This window comes from Emys orbicularis, chromosome 14, assembly GCF_028017835.1.
Source record: "Emys orbicularis isolate rEmyOrb1 chromosome 14, rEmyOrb1.hap1, whole genome shotgun sequence".
Taxonomy (NCBI): domain Eukaryota; kingdom Metazoa; phylum Chordata; order Testudines; family Emydidae; genus Emys; species Emys orbicularis.
The window spans coordinates 20862972-20882430 of record NC_088696.1 but is presented as its reverse complement, the minus strand read 5'-3'; the positions used below and the strand labels follow the sequence as shown (position 1 = coordinate 20882430).

At 43.8% G+C, this 19459-nt stretch overlaps 1 protein-coding gene across 1 annotated transcript in view; it reads left to right on the top strand.

Annotated features, from left to right (window-relative positions):
* TDRD12 (tudor domain containing 12) overlaps positions 1 to 16859 on the top strand; it is a 136657-nt gene extending 119798 nt beyond the window's left edge. Inside the window, exons 27-30 of the mRNA XM_065416815.1 lie at positions 446 to 559; positions 656 to 809; positions 913 to 979; positions 16771 to 16859. Coding sequence (XP_065272887.1) covers positions 446 to 559; positions 656 to 809; positions 913 to 979; positions 16771 to 16859 — 424 coding nt within the window. The remainder of the gene's footprint in view (positions 1 to 445; positions 560 to 655; positions 810 to 912; positions 980 to 16770) is intronic.
* Positions 16860 to 19459: the final 2600 nt, after the last annotated feature.

Here is a 19459-nt window from a genome sequence, read left to right as displayed (position 1 = left end):
GGGACTGGGGAGTGGGTGGGGTCATTCCGCCCTTTTTGTCCTTGGGGGATGGAATCTGGGGGCATGCATGGCACATGCACAATCCCTAATGGACACTGCTAGATAAAATTTTCTGGACTCCTGTGCAAAAGGGTGCACATGTGCTCCCAGAGTGGGATCCACATGCACAGAACATCTTGAAGAATCAGTTTTACTATAAGTACAGTAACCATCTTTTTCTGGAGGAGAGGGTTTGAAATGGGGTTTTGAGTAAAGTGACAGGGTATATTTAATTGTTATACTTGCTGGGTGGTATGTTAACCTTTCTTTCTATTTTTTTTATCATGCTGGGTGATATTCCTATTGATCATGAGTTCAATTATTGTTAGTATGCCTAGAACTTTTGTATGTGTTCATATTTTAAATTGAAATAAGTTCAGTTTAACTAGTCTTTTTAAAATTTTAGTTTCTATCCAGAAATAAAATGGTTTCAAAAGGAAGATATTGTTACCATGAAGATAAAATTAAGAAATATACGTGACCATAAATGTGAATTTTTTGGAGACAAGGTTATTTTCAGGTAGGTTCAAAATGTCATACATAGCAAAATAAAATGTCTTACCAGCTTCCATTTCATTTACCAAAAAAAGCTAACAATTTTGTTTAAACAATACAGTGCTTTTTCAGGAGACAAATTTTATGTGGCTGACATGGAGTTGCATGCAAACATACTTAAAGGAAAGTCTGTTTGTGAGATTAAGAATGAAGAACCTGTGATTATCCTTGCAAAAGACAAGAAGGAATTTTGGTGCCGTCTACTAAAGCATAAGGTGAATTATAAATATCAATTAAAATATGTATTTATTGTTCTTAAAGTATTAACATTATGTATTGAAATATATTTATAGTTAGCAGTTGTATTTCTGTTAACAGAATCCTAATGTGTCTTTTGATTTTGAACACTGGGAAGATTTTGAAGATAAAAGCCCCTTTCCTGTTGGTAAGAGATTAGCAAATATCAGTGTTAACATAAATTTGTTAGCAAACTATTAAGTCATTAATGTAATTTAATTTGTTTACATACTGCTGTTTACCTGAGAATAGGTAGTTCTCACTCCTAGAAACGTTAGTGTTTATAGAAAACCTTTTGCTAGCAGAGTGATTTTTTTTTTGCCTGTGTATAGTTAATTATGGTCATGTACATTGCAGTTTAGATAATGTTTTTAGAGTAACTTTTTAAAAGATCATTCAGTACTCATTTGTTCCTGCTCATATTGCTCAAGCAATCTGGACTAGTAGGATTCTGTTGTATAGATATTGATCTCAAAGACCTAAGGAGTTAAACTCTCTCACTATCCAACATTAAGCAGTGATAGATAGGTTTGAAGTTTTTTTTTTTTTTTTCAAAGACCTTTGATTTACTCGGTTACTTGGCAAATACCCAAAAGCATTCATTCAAGTTGAAAATTTATTGATTAAACTCAAGAAAATGAGGAATTAAAACAAGCTTTTATATTGAAACTGTAATTATGCAGAACAAACTTATTCCCTACCAAAAGTCTCTCTCCTTTTGGAGTCAAAATATCAGTCTCTTATTTTAATTTCTTTGAAGAGGAAAGGGTTAATTTCACTCTCAGTCCTGATGTGGGAAGGACATTTACTTACCCTGTTTTAAACAGGCAGACACAAGATGGATGAGAGAGAGGATAGAAAAGATCGGTGAAATACAGCTTTTGTTGATGTTTTAGGAACACTGGACTGCAGGTTCAGGTGGGTGGGTGCTTTGGCTGGCAAATAGACCACGACACCTGCTGCTAGGACCCTGGTTCAAGTTCTGGTCAGGGATGTCATCTGGCTGGATCCTTTCTCCTTAGTCAAGGCAGACTTGGATAAATAGTTGATTTTAAGATTCAGTGAAAAGCAGAGAGAGAATGAAACATAGGATAGGAGACGAGGGAGGGGAGAAAGCAGAACAATAAGGGAAGGAAAAACAATACAGAATCTAACATGCATCTGCGATGCAGCAATTATGTATCCCTACTGAGGGCTGAGGACTTGATGCCATGAAAACATTATGAATTCCAGCACTCAGAGGTGAAAACAAAGTTCCTTAAAGAAGAGCCAACCAGCCTTCCTCTCAGGAAGATATTCCTTAGCCTGGTCTGCTCCTTCTGATTTAAGGTCAAGAAAGTTGAGATGAGTTGCAATGTTGGCAGGTCGGGATGAGTTGTGAGAAAGATGATTCTGTCTCCCCTCCCGCCCCCCTCTCTTTTTAAGAACCCTTAAAAGAAGTATAAGTTGGGTGGCATATTTTATCATTAATTTGTGCACCAATTAAATCCATTTCTGTAAGGCCAAACTTGGCATAGATAACTTTGTTCCCACATGTCCTTGTTTACTAAGTATAATATCGCCGATGTCCTTGACTTATATCAGTAAGCCTGTGATGGGGTATATTATACCCTCTGAGGCCCCCTGCTGGAGGCCTTGTGGCCCTGCCACACACCACCCTAGAAAAGGGTAGTGGAGAGGGTCCTCCAAGCTGCCTAGAGTGGCTGTATGAGAGACAGCCAATCAGGGCCCAGCAGGTCAGTATAAGAAGAGTTGCAAGGCCAGAGTAAGTTCCAGTTCCTTGCTAGAGCTGGAAGAGTGTGGATGGTGTACAGCTGGCTGAGGAAGCTGCAGGACATTGGATGAGGTAGTGTTGCCAGAAGCTGAGGAGAGCCCTGAGCTGGTTGCTGGATCTCCATCAGGACAAGGCCCTGAGGTAAGGGTGAAGACAGCATGGGGCCGTGGGGAAATGGCTCAGGGAATTAGAGCAGAAGTGCGACTTAGATAAAGGGACCCAGCAGACAGCTGCTATCTATAGGGTCCCTGGGCTGGAACCCGGAGTAGTGGGAGGGCCTGGGTCCTGTCCTCCCCCTCCCCCCCCCCATTGTCCCTTGGGGGAAGTGGCCTGGACATTGAGGCACCCCAGAGGGGAAACTGAACCGCATCAAGAGCTGCGGCCAGAAAGGCTTTAAGAGGATGAAAACTTTGTTGCCAGGGAGGGAGTGATGGGGCACTGCTTTATCCCGGAGCAGGGACAACTTGAGGGAGACATTACAGAGGGCACCGAGAGAGACCCCTGTTGGACTTGTATCCCAGAAAGGGTTTTGCTTTGCTTTTATCACATAGACTGTGTGCGACTCAGCTAGAGGGTTGAGTCACCGAAGACACACCACGGAGAGAGAGCATGCAGGCACATGCACTCAGCCAAGGGGGCGCTCATGAGAGGTGAATACACCCCGTTACAAAGCCATTTTTGTTTGGATTAATTCAGTTTTTCTGTCTGGTTTTCCTGTATCTGTTCATAACATTCATTTACTGAAAACAACTTGAACTGTTTTCTAAGCCCTTGAGTTTAGGTTGAATTTAGCAGCGTTAGATCGATTTAACCCTGCAGCCGTCCACACGACAAAGCCGTTATTTTCGACTTAAAGGGCTCTTAAAATCGATTTCTGTACTTCTCCCCCGACGAGGGGATTAGCGCTGAAATCGACATCGCCAGGTCGAATTTGGGGGTAGTGTGGATGCAATTCGGCAGTATTGGTCGCTGGGAGCTATCCCAGAGTGCTCCATTGTGGCCGCTCTGGACAGCGCTCTCAACTCAGATGCACTGGCCAGGTAGACAGGAAAAGCCCCGCGAACTTTTGAATCTCTTTTCCTGTTTTGCCAGCGTGGCGATCTTCAAGTGAGTGCTGATCTCATCAGCAGAGGCGACCATGATGGAGTCCCAGAATCGCAAAAGAGCCCCAGCATGGACCGAACAGGAGGTACAGGATCTGATCGCTGGATGGGGAGACGAATCTGTGCTATCAGAACTCCGTTCAAAAAGACGAAATGCCCAAACATTTGGAAAAAATCTCAAAGGGCTTGAAGGACAGAGGCTATAACAGGGATCCTCAGCAGTGCCGCATGAAACTTAAGGAGCTGAGGCAAGCCTACCAAAAACCCAGAGAGGCAAACAGCCGCTCTGGGTCAGAGCCCCAGACATGCCGCTTCTATGATGAGCTGCATGCCATTCTAGGTGGTGCAGCCACCACTACCCCACCCCTGTGCTTTGACTCCGTCAATGGAGTAGCACGCAACAGGGATGTGGGTTTTGGGGACAAGGAAGATGATAGCTCACAGCAAGGAAGCGGAGAAACTGTTTTCCCCGACAGCCAGGAACTGTTTCTCACCCTGGACCTGGAGTCGGTACCCCCCGAACCCACCCAAGGCTGCCTCCCGGACCCGCCAGGCGAAGAAGGGACCTCTGGTGAGTGTACCTTTGTAAACATTGTACATGGTTTAAAAGCAAGCGTGTTTAATGATTAATTTGCCCTAGCATTCGCGGCCAGTACAGCTACTGGAAAAGTCTGCTAATGTGTCTGGGGATGAAGCGGAAATCCTCCAGGGACATCTCCATAAAGCTCTTCTGGATGTACTCAAAGCCTTTGCAAAAGGTTTCTGGGGAGGGCAGCCTTATTCCGTCCTCCATGGTAGGACACTTTACCACGCCAGGCCAGTAGCATGTAGTCTGGAATCATTGCATAACAAAGCATAGCAGCGTATGGTCCCGGTGTTTGCTGACATTCAAACAATATCCGTTCCTTATCTCGCTTTGTTATCCTCAGGAGAGTGATATCATTCCTGGTCACCTGGTTGAAACAGGGTGATTTTATTAAGGGGACATTCAGAGATGCCCATTCCTGCTGGGCTGTTTGCCTGTGGCTGAACAGCAATGTTCCCCGCTGTTAGTCACGCGGTGCGGGGAGGGGTGAAGCAATCATCCCAGAGAATTGGGTGTGTGTGTGTGGGGGCGGGGGGTTAGTTGGGTTTGTGCTCACGTTAACCCAAAAACCGCAGCCCCTCCTCCTTTTAAATGGCCAACCCAACGGCGCTTGGTATGGGAAATGAGGGCGCTGCTGTTTGAAACCATTCCCACATGTTATGAAGGTTAAAGAAGCCAAAAGCCTGTCTTACCATGGCTGCCTGCAAGCCAAATTCTGTTGCCCGGCCCTGCGTGAAAGATCTCTCACACCAAACCGGCATACCCTCAATAAGAGGCAAAATGTGACCTTGTACCAAAAGCACACGTGCTATATAATGTTAACAGCAAGGTTTATTGTGAAAGAGTCTACCTATTCTCTAAAATGTCTTTTTAACTACCACTCTCCCTTTTTTCCCCTCCACCAGCTGCAAATGTTTCTTCCTTCCCAGAGGCTAGCGAAGATTAGAAGGTGAAAAAACGCACTCGCAATGAAATGTTCTCTGAGCTCATGCAGTCCTCCCACACTGAAAGAGCCCAGCAGAATGCGTGGAGGCAGACAATGTCAGAGTCCAGGAAAGCACAATATGAACGTGAGGACAGGTGGCGGGCTGAAGATAATAAGTGGCGGGCTGAAGATGATAGGTGGCGTCAGCTTGACAGAAGGCAAGAGGCAATGCTGAGGCTATTGGAGGAACAAACTGATATGCTCCGGCGTATGGTTGAGGTTCAGGAAAGGCAGCTTGAGCATAGACCACCGCTACAGCCCCTGTGTAACCAACCGCCCTTCTCCCCAAGTTCCACAGCCTCCTCACCCAGACACCCAAGAACACGGTGGGGGGGGGCCTCCGGGCACCCAACGACTCCACCCCAGAGGACTGCCCAAGCAACAGAAGGCTGGCATTCAATAAGTTTTGAAGTGCAGTGTGGCCTTATCCTTCCTCCTCCCCCACCCCTCCCGGGCTACCTTGGCAGTTATCCCCCTATTTGTGTGATGAATTAATAAAGAATGCGTGAATGTGAAGCAACAAAGAATTTATTGCCTCTGCAAGCGGTGATCGAAGGGGGAAGGGGAGGGTGGTTAGTTTACAGGGAAGTAGAGTTAACCAAGGGGGGGAGGCTTCATCAAGGAGAAACAAACAAACCATAGCCTGGCCAGTCATGAAACTGGTTTTAAAGCTTCTCTGATGTACACCACGCCCTCCTGTACTCTTAACGGCCCTGGTGTCTGGCTGCGCGTAATCAGCGGCCAGGTGATTTGCCTCAACCTCCCACCCCACCATAAACGTCTCCCCCTTACTTTCACAGATATTGTGGAGCGCACGGCAATCGCTAATAATGGGAATATTGGTTTCGCTGAGGTCTATCCGAGTCAGTAAACTGCGCCAGCGCACTTTTAAACGTCCAAATGCACATTCTACCACCATTCGGCACTTGCTCAGCCTATAGTTGAACAGCTCCTGAACTACTGTCCAGGCTGCCTGTGAATGGCTTCATGAGCCATGGCATTAAGGGGTAGGCTGGTCCCCAAGGATAACTATAGGCATTTCAACATCCCCAACAGTTATTTTCTGGTCTGGGAAGAAAGTCCCTTGTTGCAGCTTTTGAAACAGACCAGAGTTCCTGAAGATGCGAGCATCATGTACCTTTCCCGGTCATCCCACGTTGATGTTGGTGAAATGTCCCTTGTGATCCATCAGTGCTTGCAGCACCATTGAAAAATACCCCTTTCGGTTTATGTACTCACTGGCTTGGTGCTCCGGTGCCAAGATAGGGATATGGATTCAGTCTATTGCCCCACCACAGGGAATCCCATTGCAGCAAAGCCATCCACTATGACCTGCACATTTCCCAGAGTCACTACCCTTGATATCAGCAGCTCTTTGATTGCGTTGGCTACTTGGATCACAGCAGCCCCCACAGTAGATTTGCCCACTCCAAATTGATGCTTGACTGACCAGTAGCTGTCTGGCGTTGCAAGTTTCCAGAGGGCTATCGCCACTCGCTTGTGAACTGTGAGGGCTGCTCTCATCTTTGGTATTCTTGCGCTTCAGGACAGGGGAAAGCAAGTCACAAAGTTCCATGAAAGTGCCCTTATGCATGCAAAGGTTTCGCAGCCACTGGGAATCGTCCCAGACATGCAACACTATGCGGTCCCACCTGTCTGTGCTTGTGGTCTCAATGGTCTTAAGTGGGGACACACACAATTGACTGTATAATATCAATTTCTAAAAAATCGACTTCTATAAATTTGACCTAATTTCGTAGTGTAGACATACCCTAAGGTTAATTCTTAGGCAGGAAACAAGTCATAGATTACTATGACATATTACAAACTTTCACATACTTTTTACAGTTAAACTTAGGTTAAACTTTTAGGTACAATAATCACAACACTTCTCCATAGACACATGTTTTGAGGCAAAGGAGCTCAGAAATTTCTGTCCAACATGCTCACCACTCCTGGTTTGCAACAGGACTGCAGTATCAAAGTACATATGTGACTAATACCCTATTGTAACAACTCTGTTGTCGTAGAAGACAGAAATTACATGGATCTGTATTCATGGTCTAAGTGACTCTAGAAATGGCATCTTTTTATTCAACACAACTGACCCTGTGATGTATCAGTTGCATCTCTTGCAGTTTACTGGATCAAATAATTTTTTACTACTGTCACAGTTCCTGGATTAACTGTACCTCTGCCCCTTCCCTGGTCTTCTCAGGAGTGCCTCTTTGGATTTCAGGCCTCTAGTCTTCATCTCTCTATGGGCAGGAACTCTCGTCCCTCTCTCTCCTGCATTTCACTGTGAATATCTCAATAGGTTTGACCTTAGTCCAGCCTCATGGTTCACTCTCTCTCAAGGGATAATGACAGTATTTACTAGTGACCAGACAGCTTTTACTTAACAGTATATTTATTTTAGGACAAAAGCATTACAGAACAGCATATCATAAAAAACTAAATATTCTACACACGTCAGGCTTATCAGGTGTATCACATCTTCTACATTGAGACACTTTAGGTTCACAAAGTTCTTCAAACCCTTCCTGTAGGTTTTGCCCTCTTGTTTATAGTTTGTCAGTTTGAGGATCAAATGAAAGATTTTTGAGTCAGTTCAGCTCCCCCTTTATACCAAAAACCAATTATTTGTCTGCTTGGCCTCTTGAACCTAGTCTGAACTACTATATGCAGTTCCCCCCAGTGAGGTGGTACTCTCTGGAGAAGGTGACGTGTCCAGGGATTTGCAGTAATTATGCCCCTCTGATTTTAGTGCCTTGAGGAAGCTCTGTAATCCTCCCCACAGAGCCAGAATACATTCCCCAGCTCACAAAGGTATGTATAATACTTAGGGATATCAAAGTCTATGAATATTCCATATGCCTTTGCATCTGTCACTTCTCAGTATAATAGTCTCCTGGAGTTTCTGCATTTCCAAGGTCTCACATCTATCACAAATAGTTTTTATTCCTGATAACACCGCAGGGCCACATACAAGTGAGCAAGATTCTATTCTAACTAGCTCATTCTCCACAAAATTACATAAATTCTAGTTGCCAATTCTTAATTATATGTGATGTCAGAGCCAGAAAGAATACCTCTGACCCTCTGCTCTTTCTGTTCTAGATGATTACTTCATAGCTCCTGTTAGATCACCACTTGATCCTCTAGATCAGGTCTTGAACTACTGTCATATCTATCTATTCTGTGGAGTTTATAGAGCACCAGTTGGTTCCAGTTAATAAGATGGAGTAATTCAGATACGTGACAAGAATGTTCTGATGTTAGGAGCTTAAAGTTGCAGAGGGCTGATTGTGACTTAATTATTGAGGTTGATATGCACCATATAAATAATTAATAATGCTCTCAAGTTAAGCATTTGTACTAAAGTTCCAGCAGAGTAAAGTCCAAACCAGTAGCTTATACAAAGACAGAGGTAAATTCTGACAGTTTCTCCACACTTTCTGCTATAACCACTAGGATTATAGCCCAGTTTCTAACTATGGTAAAAGTATAACCAAAGACAAGTATTTTCTCTCGGTTGTATACTCTTTTTAAATATGGAGGTGGCTTTCTTGACTACGAAGTTCAGAGATTTCTTCAAACCTTCTGAATCAGAGAAGAGATGCCCTTTTGATTTGCACCCAAAATCTAAAAACCAGTTGGCCACTATTTCAGTAAATCTCTTACGACATGATTTATTGGAAATTGTCTTTAGTAAGAAGTGTCTTATGAGACACCAAAATAAAAAAAACCAACCTATTATTTCAACATTATTTTATATGAAACATTGCAGAATATGGATAGTTACGTTATTGGCACATCTTTGGATTTCAGTATGGCCTGTTTACAAGAATTTATCACCGATATCACTGTAAACTGGCCTGTTTACAAGAATGTATCATTGATAGTAAGGGACAAGCATCACATTAACCCTTATCTTCTTCAAGTAGATGCAGACATGTTTTCCAAGTAGGTGTGTGTGCACTGGAGCCAGAGATTTTGCTTTGTAGTACCCATAGAGGGGCAGTGCTCATGTATGTAGCCTGTCCGCTGGCTATATGAGGCAGTGCTGCCCTGACCTCCCTCAGTTTATTCTTACCACTGGAGTTGGAACTCTGTGCAGTTGTTGCCTCACAACCTGGCAAACTCATATCTTAGCCTAGTTTGTTGTATCATCACTCCCATAACTGCATTGGTCGTTGGGGCACCATCATTGATGAGCAATCAACCAATTGTCTCCACCCCTGATGATTGTGTGTCAGTGCTTGAGTTTCCGCAGAGTCCATTCCTGTCCACTCTTTTATGTTGTCAATCCATCTCTTCTTCTGTCTACCTCTTCTTCTCTTCCCTGTACTGTCCCTTGGAGGATGATCTTGGATAGGCCAGATGATCTTGTTGCATGGCGGTACCATTTCAGCTTGTGCTTCTTCGTGGTCTTCAGGAGATCTTCATATGACCCAGCGCATTGGGTGATGATGTTGCGGACCTCTTCATTAGTGACATGGTTGAAGTAGGACATACTTCTGTAAAATCCTGGGCATCTCTCTTCTACCTGTATTTTCCATTCAAGTTCTGCCATAAGGGTCCATGTCTTGCATGCATACAGAAAAATGGAGATGACCAATGTGTGCAGCAGTTTGTTTGGATTCCAGGGAGATGTTCTTATTCCTCCAAATTGGCTTTAGCTTTGCTGCTGTGTGCGCAGTTCTTGCCTGAATTTCTGCTTTGGATCTTTCATCAGTGATAATTGCCCCCAAATACTTGAACTGTTTCACTGTCTCCAGCTCTTGTCCACTGACAGTGATATGTGAGCTGGCCCCATCACATTTTTTTGTCATCAGCTTGGTTTTCTCTGCACTGATTTCCATGCCATATTTTACGGAGGTTTCATCTAATCATTTCTCAAGGTTGGCAAGTTCATCTTTGCTGCCTGCCAGGCTATCAATGTCATCAGCGAACCGAAGATTTGAAATTGTTCGCCCCCCCCCAATGCTGACTGTGCATATGTGATCTTCTAGGGCATCAGTCATTATGCGCTCCAAGTAGATGTTGAACAGTGTGGATGAAAGAAGGCAGCCTTGCCAGACTCCAACAGTGGTGCGAAACAACTCTCCTATTGTGCCATTGACGAGAACTGCACTGCTGTCCTTGGCATACAGCTGTTTAATGGTAAGAATAAGTTTACGACCAACATTGTGCTGCTTCATGGTTGCCCAGAGAGCTTCGTGCCATACTCTGTCAAACACACTCTTGAAGTCAACAAAGACGTGATAGATGTCCTGCTGGTGTTGTAAGTAATTCTCACATAGAACACAAAGGTTGAAAATCTGTTCTGTGGTACTTCTTCCAGCACGAAAGCCAGCCTGTTCTTCAGTGATGATATTCTTTGCTTGTGGCTTCAATCTGTTCAACATCACTTTGCTGGGATGGCTAATTAAGCTTATGGTCCAGTAATTTTGACACAATTGCAGGTTGCCTTTCTTTGGCAGAGTGATGATTAGTGACTGTGTCCACATGGAGGGCCACTCACTGGTCTGCCAGATCTTGTTGCAGGTCTTGGTGAGTACATCGATTACCATTTCTCCTCCAAACTTCATCAGTTCGGCTGGGATGTTGTCAATACCTGTAGCCTTTCCATTCTTGAGCGATTTCACAGCTGTCTCCACTTCTTCACTTAGTATTGGAAAGTCATCCTCCTCTGTTGAATCTGGGCTAAGACACTAGGATCTCCATTTGTCTGGTGGCTGTATAGGTCAGAACAGTAGTTTGTCCACCTATTGATGATGTCCCTTTCTTCTGTAAGACTGTTCCCTTCTTTGTCTTGAATTGCGTTAGCTTTGGTCCATCTTTCCTTCATCAGATCTTTTACAACCTGGAAGGCTCGTTTGCTATTTTTATTATTGATACACTCTTCAATTTTAGAGCATTGTTTTTCAATCCATATCGCCTTGGCCACCTTCATTCCTTTCTTGATCTTTCTGCCAATTGCTCTGTATTTATCAGCTCCCTCAGTGCTGTTCTTGTCTCTCTCAAGTTCTCTTCTAATGTCACACATTTGTAGTATTTCATTTGTGACCCATGGTTTTGTCTTCTTACGATGTTTCCCAAGGGTGTCCATTGCTGCCTCAATCATTACAGCATTGTAATTGTTGGTCATTGTTTCTGTGTCTTCCTCTAGAGCAAGCAGCGGGACAAATTTTCCGCCGCTCATTGCTTGGAATGACTCTGCAATGTTTTGGTCTCTGAGTCTTTCTAAATCAAACTTGGTTCTGGTGAACTTTGGCCTGATGATTTTCCTTAGCCGCAGCCAAAAATTTAGCATCACAAGGTCGTGATCACTTCCAATATTGGCACCGGGAAAGCTCCTTGTTTTAGCTCTGTTAATCCCAGAATGAAATCGGTTTTGCTCCATGATGTAGTCGATCTGGCTGTGATGTAGACCATTAGGTGAATGCCATATTGATCGTCTGGATGCTTTATGTGCTCCTAATGTGTTTGCAAGAACCAGATTGTTATAGCTGGCAAACTCCAAAAGTCTCAATCCTCTCTCATTGGTTACTGCATTACAGAAAGGGCCACAATAATCTCGCCAATCTGCCTGTGCATCAGTATCCACTTTAGCATTCCTTGTACAATCAGCATATCTTTCTTGTGTACCTTATCAATGATGTCTTGGAACTGGTTGTAAAAATCTTCAATTTGCTTATCGTCATAGTCTGTTGTAGAGGCATAAACTTGTACCACTGTGATATTAAATGGTACTGCTGTTAGACCGATGGAAATAAGCCTGCTGGACATTGGGCGGCATCCTAGTACTGAATACTTGTTATCTTTATGCACAAGAAATCCTACGCCATTGACATGTTTGTCCTCTCCACTGTAATATAGTATATGGCCTTCTTCTGTTAGTACCTCTCCACAGTTCTTCCATCTGACCTCAGAGATTCCTAGGAGGTGCCAGGTGTATTGTTTCATTTCATATGAGAGTTCTTTCAACCTCCCTATTTGTCTCAATGTCCTTACATTCCATGCAGCTATGGTGATGTTGTCTCTTCCACAGATCCTCTTTGTTGGGGTTACACCAGTAGTATACTTGTTGCGTCTGCCCTGGTGGGAGACAGATGGCACGGTCATTATTAACCCGGGCTGCGATCAATCCGGTATGAACATCATTGACTTGCTTATCATATGGTATGTCTTTGGCAAATTTCTAACCTGGCAGAGCCCATCCCTCTCCAGGCAGCCCCCCTTTAGTCGCCTCTTGTGACATGCAGGAAGAGCAGTGGGCCTATTCTGTCCCTGGATCCACATGGGGGTGGTTGTATATAGTTATTAATTAGTTAGTAGCGCTAATTAAAAGTTTTAGTATAGTGGTGCTGGTAATGCTCCCTTGTGATGCCCTCACTGGGGTTCAAGCATTGCCGTTTGTGTGGAGTGGTGATTCCCAATAGTGACCCCCACATGTGGTGCTTGCTCTGCCTTGGCAAAGCCTTCTTAATGAGCATTGATCGATCTGTAAGTCGTTCAAAAAGTGGACTCAGGTGGTGCGGGACCGTCGCCTTAAGCAGCACTTGCTTGAGCAGGCCATGAGGTCTGACCCAGTACTGAGGCCTTCCTCAGGCTGCAGATAGCCCTCTGGCTTGGAAAGTGCTCCTGCCTCTTGTTCCAGGCAGGGATCTCTCTGAAGAGGCGCAGGAATCATTCATCATCGACCTCAAGGAAGAGGTCACATAAGACCGATGTCTTGGGGTGACTCTTCTGCCTCCTCTAAGAGGAGCATGGACTGGCATGGTGCTGGCTCCAGTGCATAGGTGCTTCTGATCCTGCCTTGGTACAGGGTAGGGATGGCAGACATCCCATACCATTGACGCTGGTTCCGGCCTCCAGGTATCCTTTGAGTCCAATACAGAGGGGAATCAGATTTGCCAAACTCACTAAAAAAAATGAAAAAATTGGGCTTGTTTTAGGCTAAGTTGGCTCTTGCGTTGTGTGTTGGCTAGTTTTTTTGCTTGCAGGGCTTTTACAGTAGCTTGTAACTTCTTGTTTTTTGATTGGCTCGCAGCCTTGGCCCGCCCCTTGTCCCGGCCAATCAGAAAGCTTGAATCAGGTGATTGGCATTTGGTTCCAGCTACAGCGTGTGAGCCCTCTGTGTGTGGCAGCATGTGCGCGGAGTGCTTTGTTAAAAAACAATTTCAACTTTAAAGGTCCAGTTCCTGCCTTCCTGTGCCTGCCGCTGCACTGCAGAGTAGCTCTGAGCACCCGGTGGGACAGGACAGCACCCGGGGGAGGGTGAGTCAGGGCAGGGGGAGGTCCTCCCTTTGTTTTGTTAAAAAAACAATTAAAATTCTGGAGAAGGGGAGAGAAGCCCCGACCCCGTCAGTAGCTGTGTGGGGGTCGGGGGAGGGAAAGCCCCAGCAGGAGGTGCATGTGTGTGGGGGAAATTACCCTCTCCCCTCCCCCCCCCAGGGAGGAGGAGCTGCCCTGGACCGTGGCAGAAGGTGTGACTGAAGCCCCCAGCTCTGGAGCCCCAGCCGCTCTAGTGACAGATGCTGCTGCAGGGCTGAAGCCCTGACCCCCCTGTGTAGAGGAGCTGGCCTGAACTCCTCCTCTCTCCCATCCCAGCTGGCTCTCACTCTCAGGCTGTGGAGAAATTCAGCCCAAATCTACCCAGCTTGGTATCTCCATTTCCTCCATCATCACACAGCCATGAATGGATTTAGCCTAGGAGGCAGGGTCAGAGTAACCCCATTTGGCAGGTGTGAGCTAGGGCACACAGAGGTGAAGTGACTTTGCCTAGGCTAAGCAGGGAGTCTGTGGCAGAGAACCAACCCCAGAACACAACCTGAGGTAGGATCCTGTCTCCTGGTGAAACCTTTTTCAGTTCAACATCTCAAACCCAAGATACACAAAATAACTCTGTAACAGAGTCTTAGTCTAGCCCTGAGGGATATGATAAACTCACTCTCTCAAAACAATTTGTATTAAGGGATTTGTTCCCATTGTATTCTCTAACTTTTAAAGTTGCTTTTGGTGTGGCTTTTTCATTCGTGAGACCAGCCAAAGAAATTTAAGCCCTCTCCTGCAAGTTTCAGGTTTTTCATCAAGACAAGGACTTTCTCTAATGTTGTGCCTTGTGATGAGGCCTCCTGCTAGAAGCTTTGTGGTCCTACCACACCACACCCCAGGAAAGGAGCAGTGAAGATGGGTCCTACAGGCGTGCCTAGAAAGGCTGCAGGGAAGCAGCCAATCAGAGCACAACAGGCTTAGTTGAAAGGAGCTACAGGGACTGAGTAGGTCAGTCCCTGGCTGTGACCAGAGGAGTAAGGAAGGGTGCTCCTTTCTGGTTGCTAGAGCTCAAGGGAAAACCAGAGGTTCTGGTGGCATTGGCATTTGGTGAAGAAGAATAGGCATTGACAGCTTCAGCCCAAAGGTCAGGGTGAAGAGGAGGGGCTACTTTGGAAGCAGCCCAGGGAACAGCAGCAGCAACTATTAAAGGAAGCAGCATGTGGATGCTATTTGGGTTGGGACCCAGAGTAGTAGGTGGATCCAGGTCTCCCCACTCGCTGCTGGGGAAGTGGCCTAAGATCTGAGGGGATGAGGCTAGGTTAGAGGCCCAAGTGAAGGGCAAGACTTAAAGGGATACCAGAGAACTGCTAAAGGCAAAGAGTCTCTAGGGAGAAAGCCCTGGGGGTGCTGCTCTATAACAGGGCATGGACAGACTTAAAGCAAGCCAAGAGGAGTCTGAGAACAGAGGCAGGGCCACAGATACCAATAAGGGCACAGTGATAATCCTTGTTGGACCTTTGTTACCCAGGAAGGGGTTCGTCCATTTTAGACTTATTACTTAGCCAGAGGGCTGAGCCACTGAACACCCACCTGATGAGGACAATAGCCGATGGGGCACCACAAGCAGAGAGAGTGCAGGTTCACACCCAGCTGACAGGAGGTGCTCACAAGGGGTGAGTGTGCCCTGGCACAGGCCTAAACTTATTAATTAACCCAGAGTATGTATTAATACCTGGGGGGCAAACAGCTGTGCATATCTTTCAGTGTTAGAGAGCGAACAATTTATGAGTTTAGCCTGTATAAGCTTTATACAGGGTAAAAAGGATTTATTTGGGGTTTGGACCCCATTGGGAGTTGGGCATCTGAGTGTTAAACACAGGAACACTTCTTAAACTGCTTTCAGTTAAGTCTGCAGCTTTGGGGCATGTGGTTCAGACCCTGGGTCGGTGTTGGAGCAGACTGGCGTGTCTGGCTCAACAAGACAGGGTGCTGGAGCCCAAAGCTGGCAGGGAAAGCAGGGGCTGAAGTAGTCTTGGCACATCAGTTGGCAGCCCCAAGGGGGTTTCTGTGATCCAACCCATCACAACACCTCTAGCTCAAAATGTAGACATACCCTAAAAGACCCATTCTCACAACACTATTCCAACTTAGTGCACCAAGAGGGAGGATGCCTCAGTATTAGAGATTTGTAAGAGAGTCACCTGGGTGTATCTTCACTTCATGACATGCTATAGGCTGGTCTAAATAAGAATAAAATATGTTTGGAGCTTTAGCGAATGTTGGTTCCTGACACACACTGCTAGGTGTTGAACTATTATTTTCTTTTTGTTTTGTTTTGTTTTTTAAAGCAGGGACATCCACTTTTCCAAAATTTCAAATTGTTCCAGTTTCTACTGGCCCTAATTCACTCTTCTGATACTGCGGCTGAGCAAGTTAGTGCAGGTTGCTTGACCCTCATGAGCAGAAAAGAAAATTTACTACCAGTAAAATCAATTTCTGTGTATAAGGTACTGATGGGGCCAGCTGTGGGAGGCGTCTGTTGAAAAAGATATTTGTCATCTGCTTGCTTCTGTTGAAGAAGCTTGTTAATATGAATTTCTAGAATTAACTCACAACTAAAGGAGTGGGTATAGCCATTGTAGTTTGTACTGGAGTGTCTCTGATATAACTGTGGGCTAAATAGTAGATTATGTTCACTTAGATCACCTGTTGTTAATATCTTCTAAATCCATAAGAAAGTGGACCCCTCTTTCACCTTATTGCTCAAAGTTCACAGAGCTGGTTAGGAAAACATTATTTTAAGCTTGTTTCACCGCCAAATAATTTCATTCTATGTTCTGTCTCCTGAAGTACAAGTTTAATGGATATTCATTTCACTTTTGATGTATAACATATTCTCTCCTGTTAAACATCTAGACCAGTTATTTACACACCACCTCCCAAAACCAGATAAGTTCAGGCTCTTTTGAATTGGTATAGAGAAATGAGTATTGCTCCTAATCCTGAATGCAGCAATCCTTAACAGAGCACCAGTTATGCATGCCATTATTTTCTTTCATTGGTTTCTTTTTTCTCCAGTGTGTGCTTTGTTTTTTTTTAACTAAAAGTCTACAGTACATTTTTTCATACTACATAATCAAAGTATATTATAATCTATTTTTTTATTTTACATGATAATTTACTACATTTTCCCCCTTCATTATTGTAGGTGCACAAAAAGCATATCATTCTTCTGCACTGATAACAGAAGAAATGGAAGAATCCTCAGAAGATAGTGGAACAGAGAGTGATGACTAGCCAGCAGATAAATCTCTATCAATCCCTTTTCTTCTTCCAACCCAGAATGATTATTAAAGATTGTTTTGCAGCCCTTATTCAAATGAGTATTTCCTGTAAATTCCATGGAACTACTTGCAGAGTTTAAGGGCTTCAGGATCAAGTCTTTAATTTTTTTAGTAAAATAATAGTGAACGGAGCCCTTTTATTGTATTAAAATATGTTGTTTGATTTATTTTGGATACTTGAATTTGAAATATTTTATACCATTCAAGAAGAAAGATTATGTATGTTCCTCTCAATGTTTTTTGTTAATTTACTTTAAAATAGCGTTGTCACTTATTGATGGTGTACTGTATAAAAAAACTGCTGCCCAGACAGCAAAAATAAAAGGACTAAACTGGGTGTGGGGAGCAAATGATTGGTTTAGTGGATTGGCAGTAAATTGCAGAACTAGGTCACTGATGCATATTTAGTCTGTGTTAACAATGATTAAAAACTGTTGCCATGTTACGATTGTTCACTGGCCTCGGTGAAATGAAGTGCTGATTCCAAGACCAATTCCTAATAAACTGATACTGTATGTATGTCACAGAATCAATATAACTTTGACACTACTGGTACATTTGCTGACAGTTCTGCATCAAGGTCAGGCTTTAAATGGGTCTGGAGACTCAACTAACTTCTCAAACCTTCTTTTAGATTAGAGTTGAGGTATATTGAGGTAGTGGGAAAGGTTGCATTGTTGCTGCTCCTGCTTTACTTGTTCTGTGGATGGATGGATGGATAGATAGAGGATTTAGTCTCTTGATGTCAATTTGGTGTCAGATGGTGCTTTTCATGAGCATTAGTTGAGAGAGAAAAAAGGACAATAAGGAATAGATTAATCTTTCTCCCTTTCACACAGGCCAATTGTAAGGTCTTGCTGCTCAGCACTAAAATCATTACTTACATTTTATTTAGCATCTTTCATGTAAAGATCCCAAATCACCCCATTAATTAGATTTGTGTGTGTGTGTGCGCGTGCACACAATCACACATTATTCTTCTAATATAGAAGGTAGCAGCCATTAAATAGTCCCCAGCAATACAACACAACTATTCAGGACAACAATCGAACAATCACAGTTAAAACTACAAGGGAATTTTACCTAGGTGGAAGGCAATTGTCTAGTTGTGATTTAGCTAGGACACCAAGAGTAATACCTTTACTCTTGAACATACTGCCAGGAATGTGTGGGTGTCTTTACTTCAAGAACCAAGGGAGCTACAGTAGTAATAAATTTACACTAGTAATTATGTAACATACATTTGTAGGGTAAAATGTAATAGAAGCATAAAGAGTAACTACCAGCTTGTTTTGCTTGTCCCAAATATTACTTTGCTCAGTGGAAAACTGCAGTGTAATCTAAGATTGTAATCTCCTAAAGCAGGGGTCGGCAACCTTTCAGCAGTGGTGTGCCGAATCTTCATTTATACACTCTAATTTAAGGCTTCGCGTGCCGGTAATACATTTTAACGCTTTTTAGAAGGTCTCTCTATAAGTCTATATAATATATAACCAAACTACTGTTATATGTAAAGTAAACAAGGTTTTCAAAATGTTTCAGAAGCTTTATTTAAAATTAAATTAAAATGCAGATCTTATCAGTTTAGTGTGATCCTTGCCCTTGCTTTTCCTTGCTGAGTTTTCCAATGTCTGGCACGTATTTGGATACTTTAAGCTGCACACAGGCTTCTGAATGATCAGTTGTTAACTGGCTCCGAGAGGGACAGAGGACAGATTTCATGTGTGAAAATACCTGTTCACACGGTTATGTGGATCCAAATGCTGAAAGCATTGCAAATGCAATTTTCTTCAAACAGTTAAATTTCACTGGCAGGGACGTCCAGCAGGTCAGGATAGAGGCCCCATGATCTCTCTCGATAGCTTCACGTGCGCTCCGCAGATCCACAAACTTTGATATCCACAATTCTGAGCTTTTTAACTGAATGAGTTGCATTTCGAAATCTTCAACACCCATCAACTGAAATACAGACAAATCCAAGTCGCTTTCGTTGAACTTTTCAGGTTTAATTAGAAAAGAAAGCATTGGGCCAAATCGCTGGAAATCTTGAAATCGGTCAGAAAATTCTGATTCCAGTTCTTGCATGTACTTTCCAATCTCATCGACACTGACAGTGTAACGTGTCGATAGCTCTTTTATGTGTTGGAAGTAGCGGAAAGTAGAAGTTTGAATATCCCTAGAAAAAACTGCTAGTTTCACAACAAATGCTTTCCAGGCTTCATAAAGATCCAGAACTGTTTGCCCTGCACCCTGGAGACAGAGGTTGAGTTCGTTCAGGTGAGCAGTGATATCAGTTAGGAACATGAGCTTACACAGCCATTTGTCATCATCCAGTTCAGGGTAGTTTTGTTCTTTTTCCGACAAAAAGGCCTTGATTGCCTCAAAACAGTTTACAAAGCGCACCAAAACCTTGCCACAACTTAGCCACCGAATGTTGCTGTGAAGTGGGATGTCGTTATAAGCACTGTTCATCTCTTCTAGCAGTGCTTGCAATTGTCTGTGAGTCAAAGCAGATCGAGCAACAAGGAAATTCACAATTCGCACCACTGTATT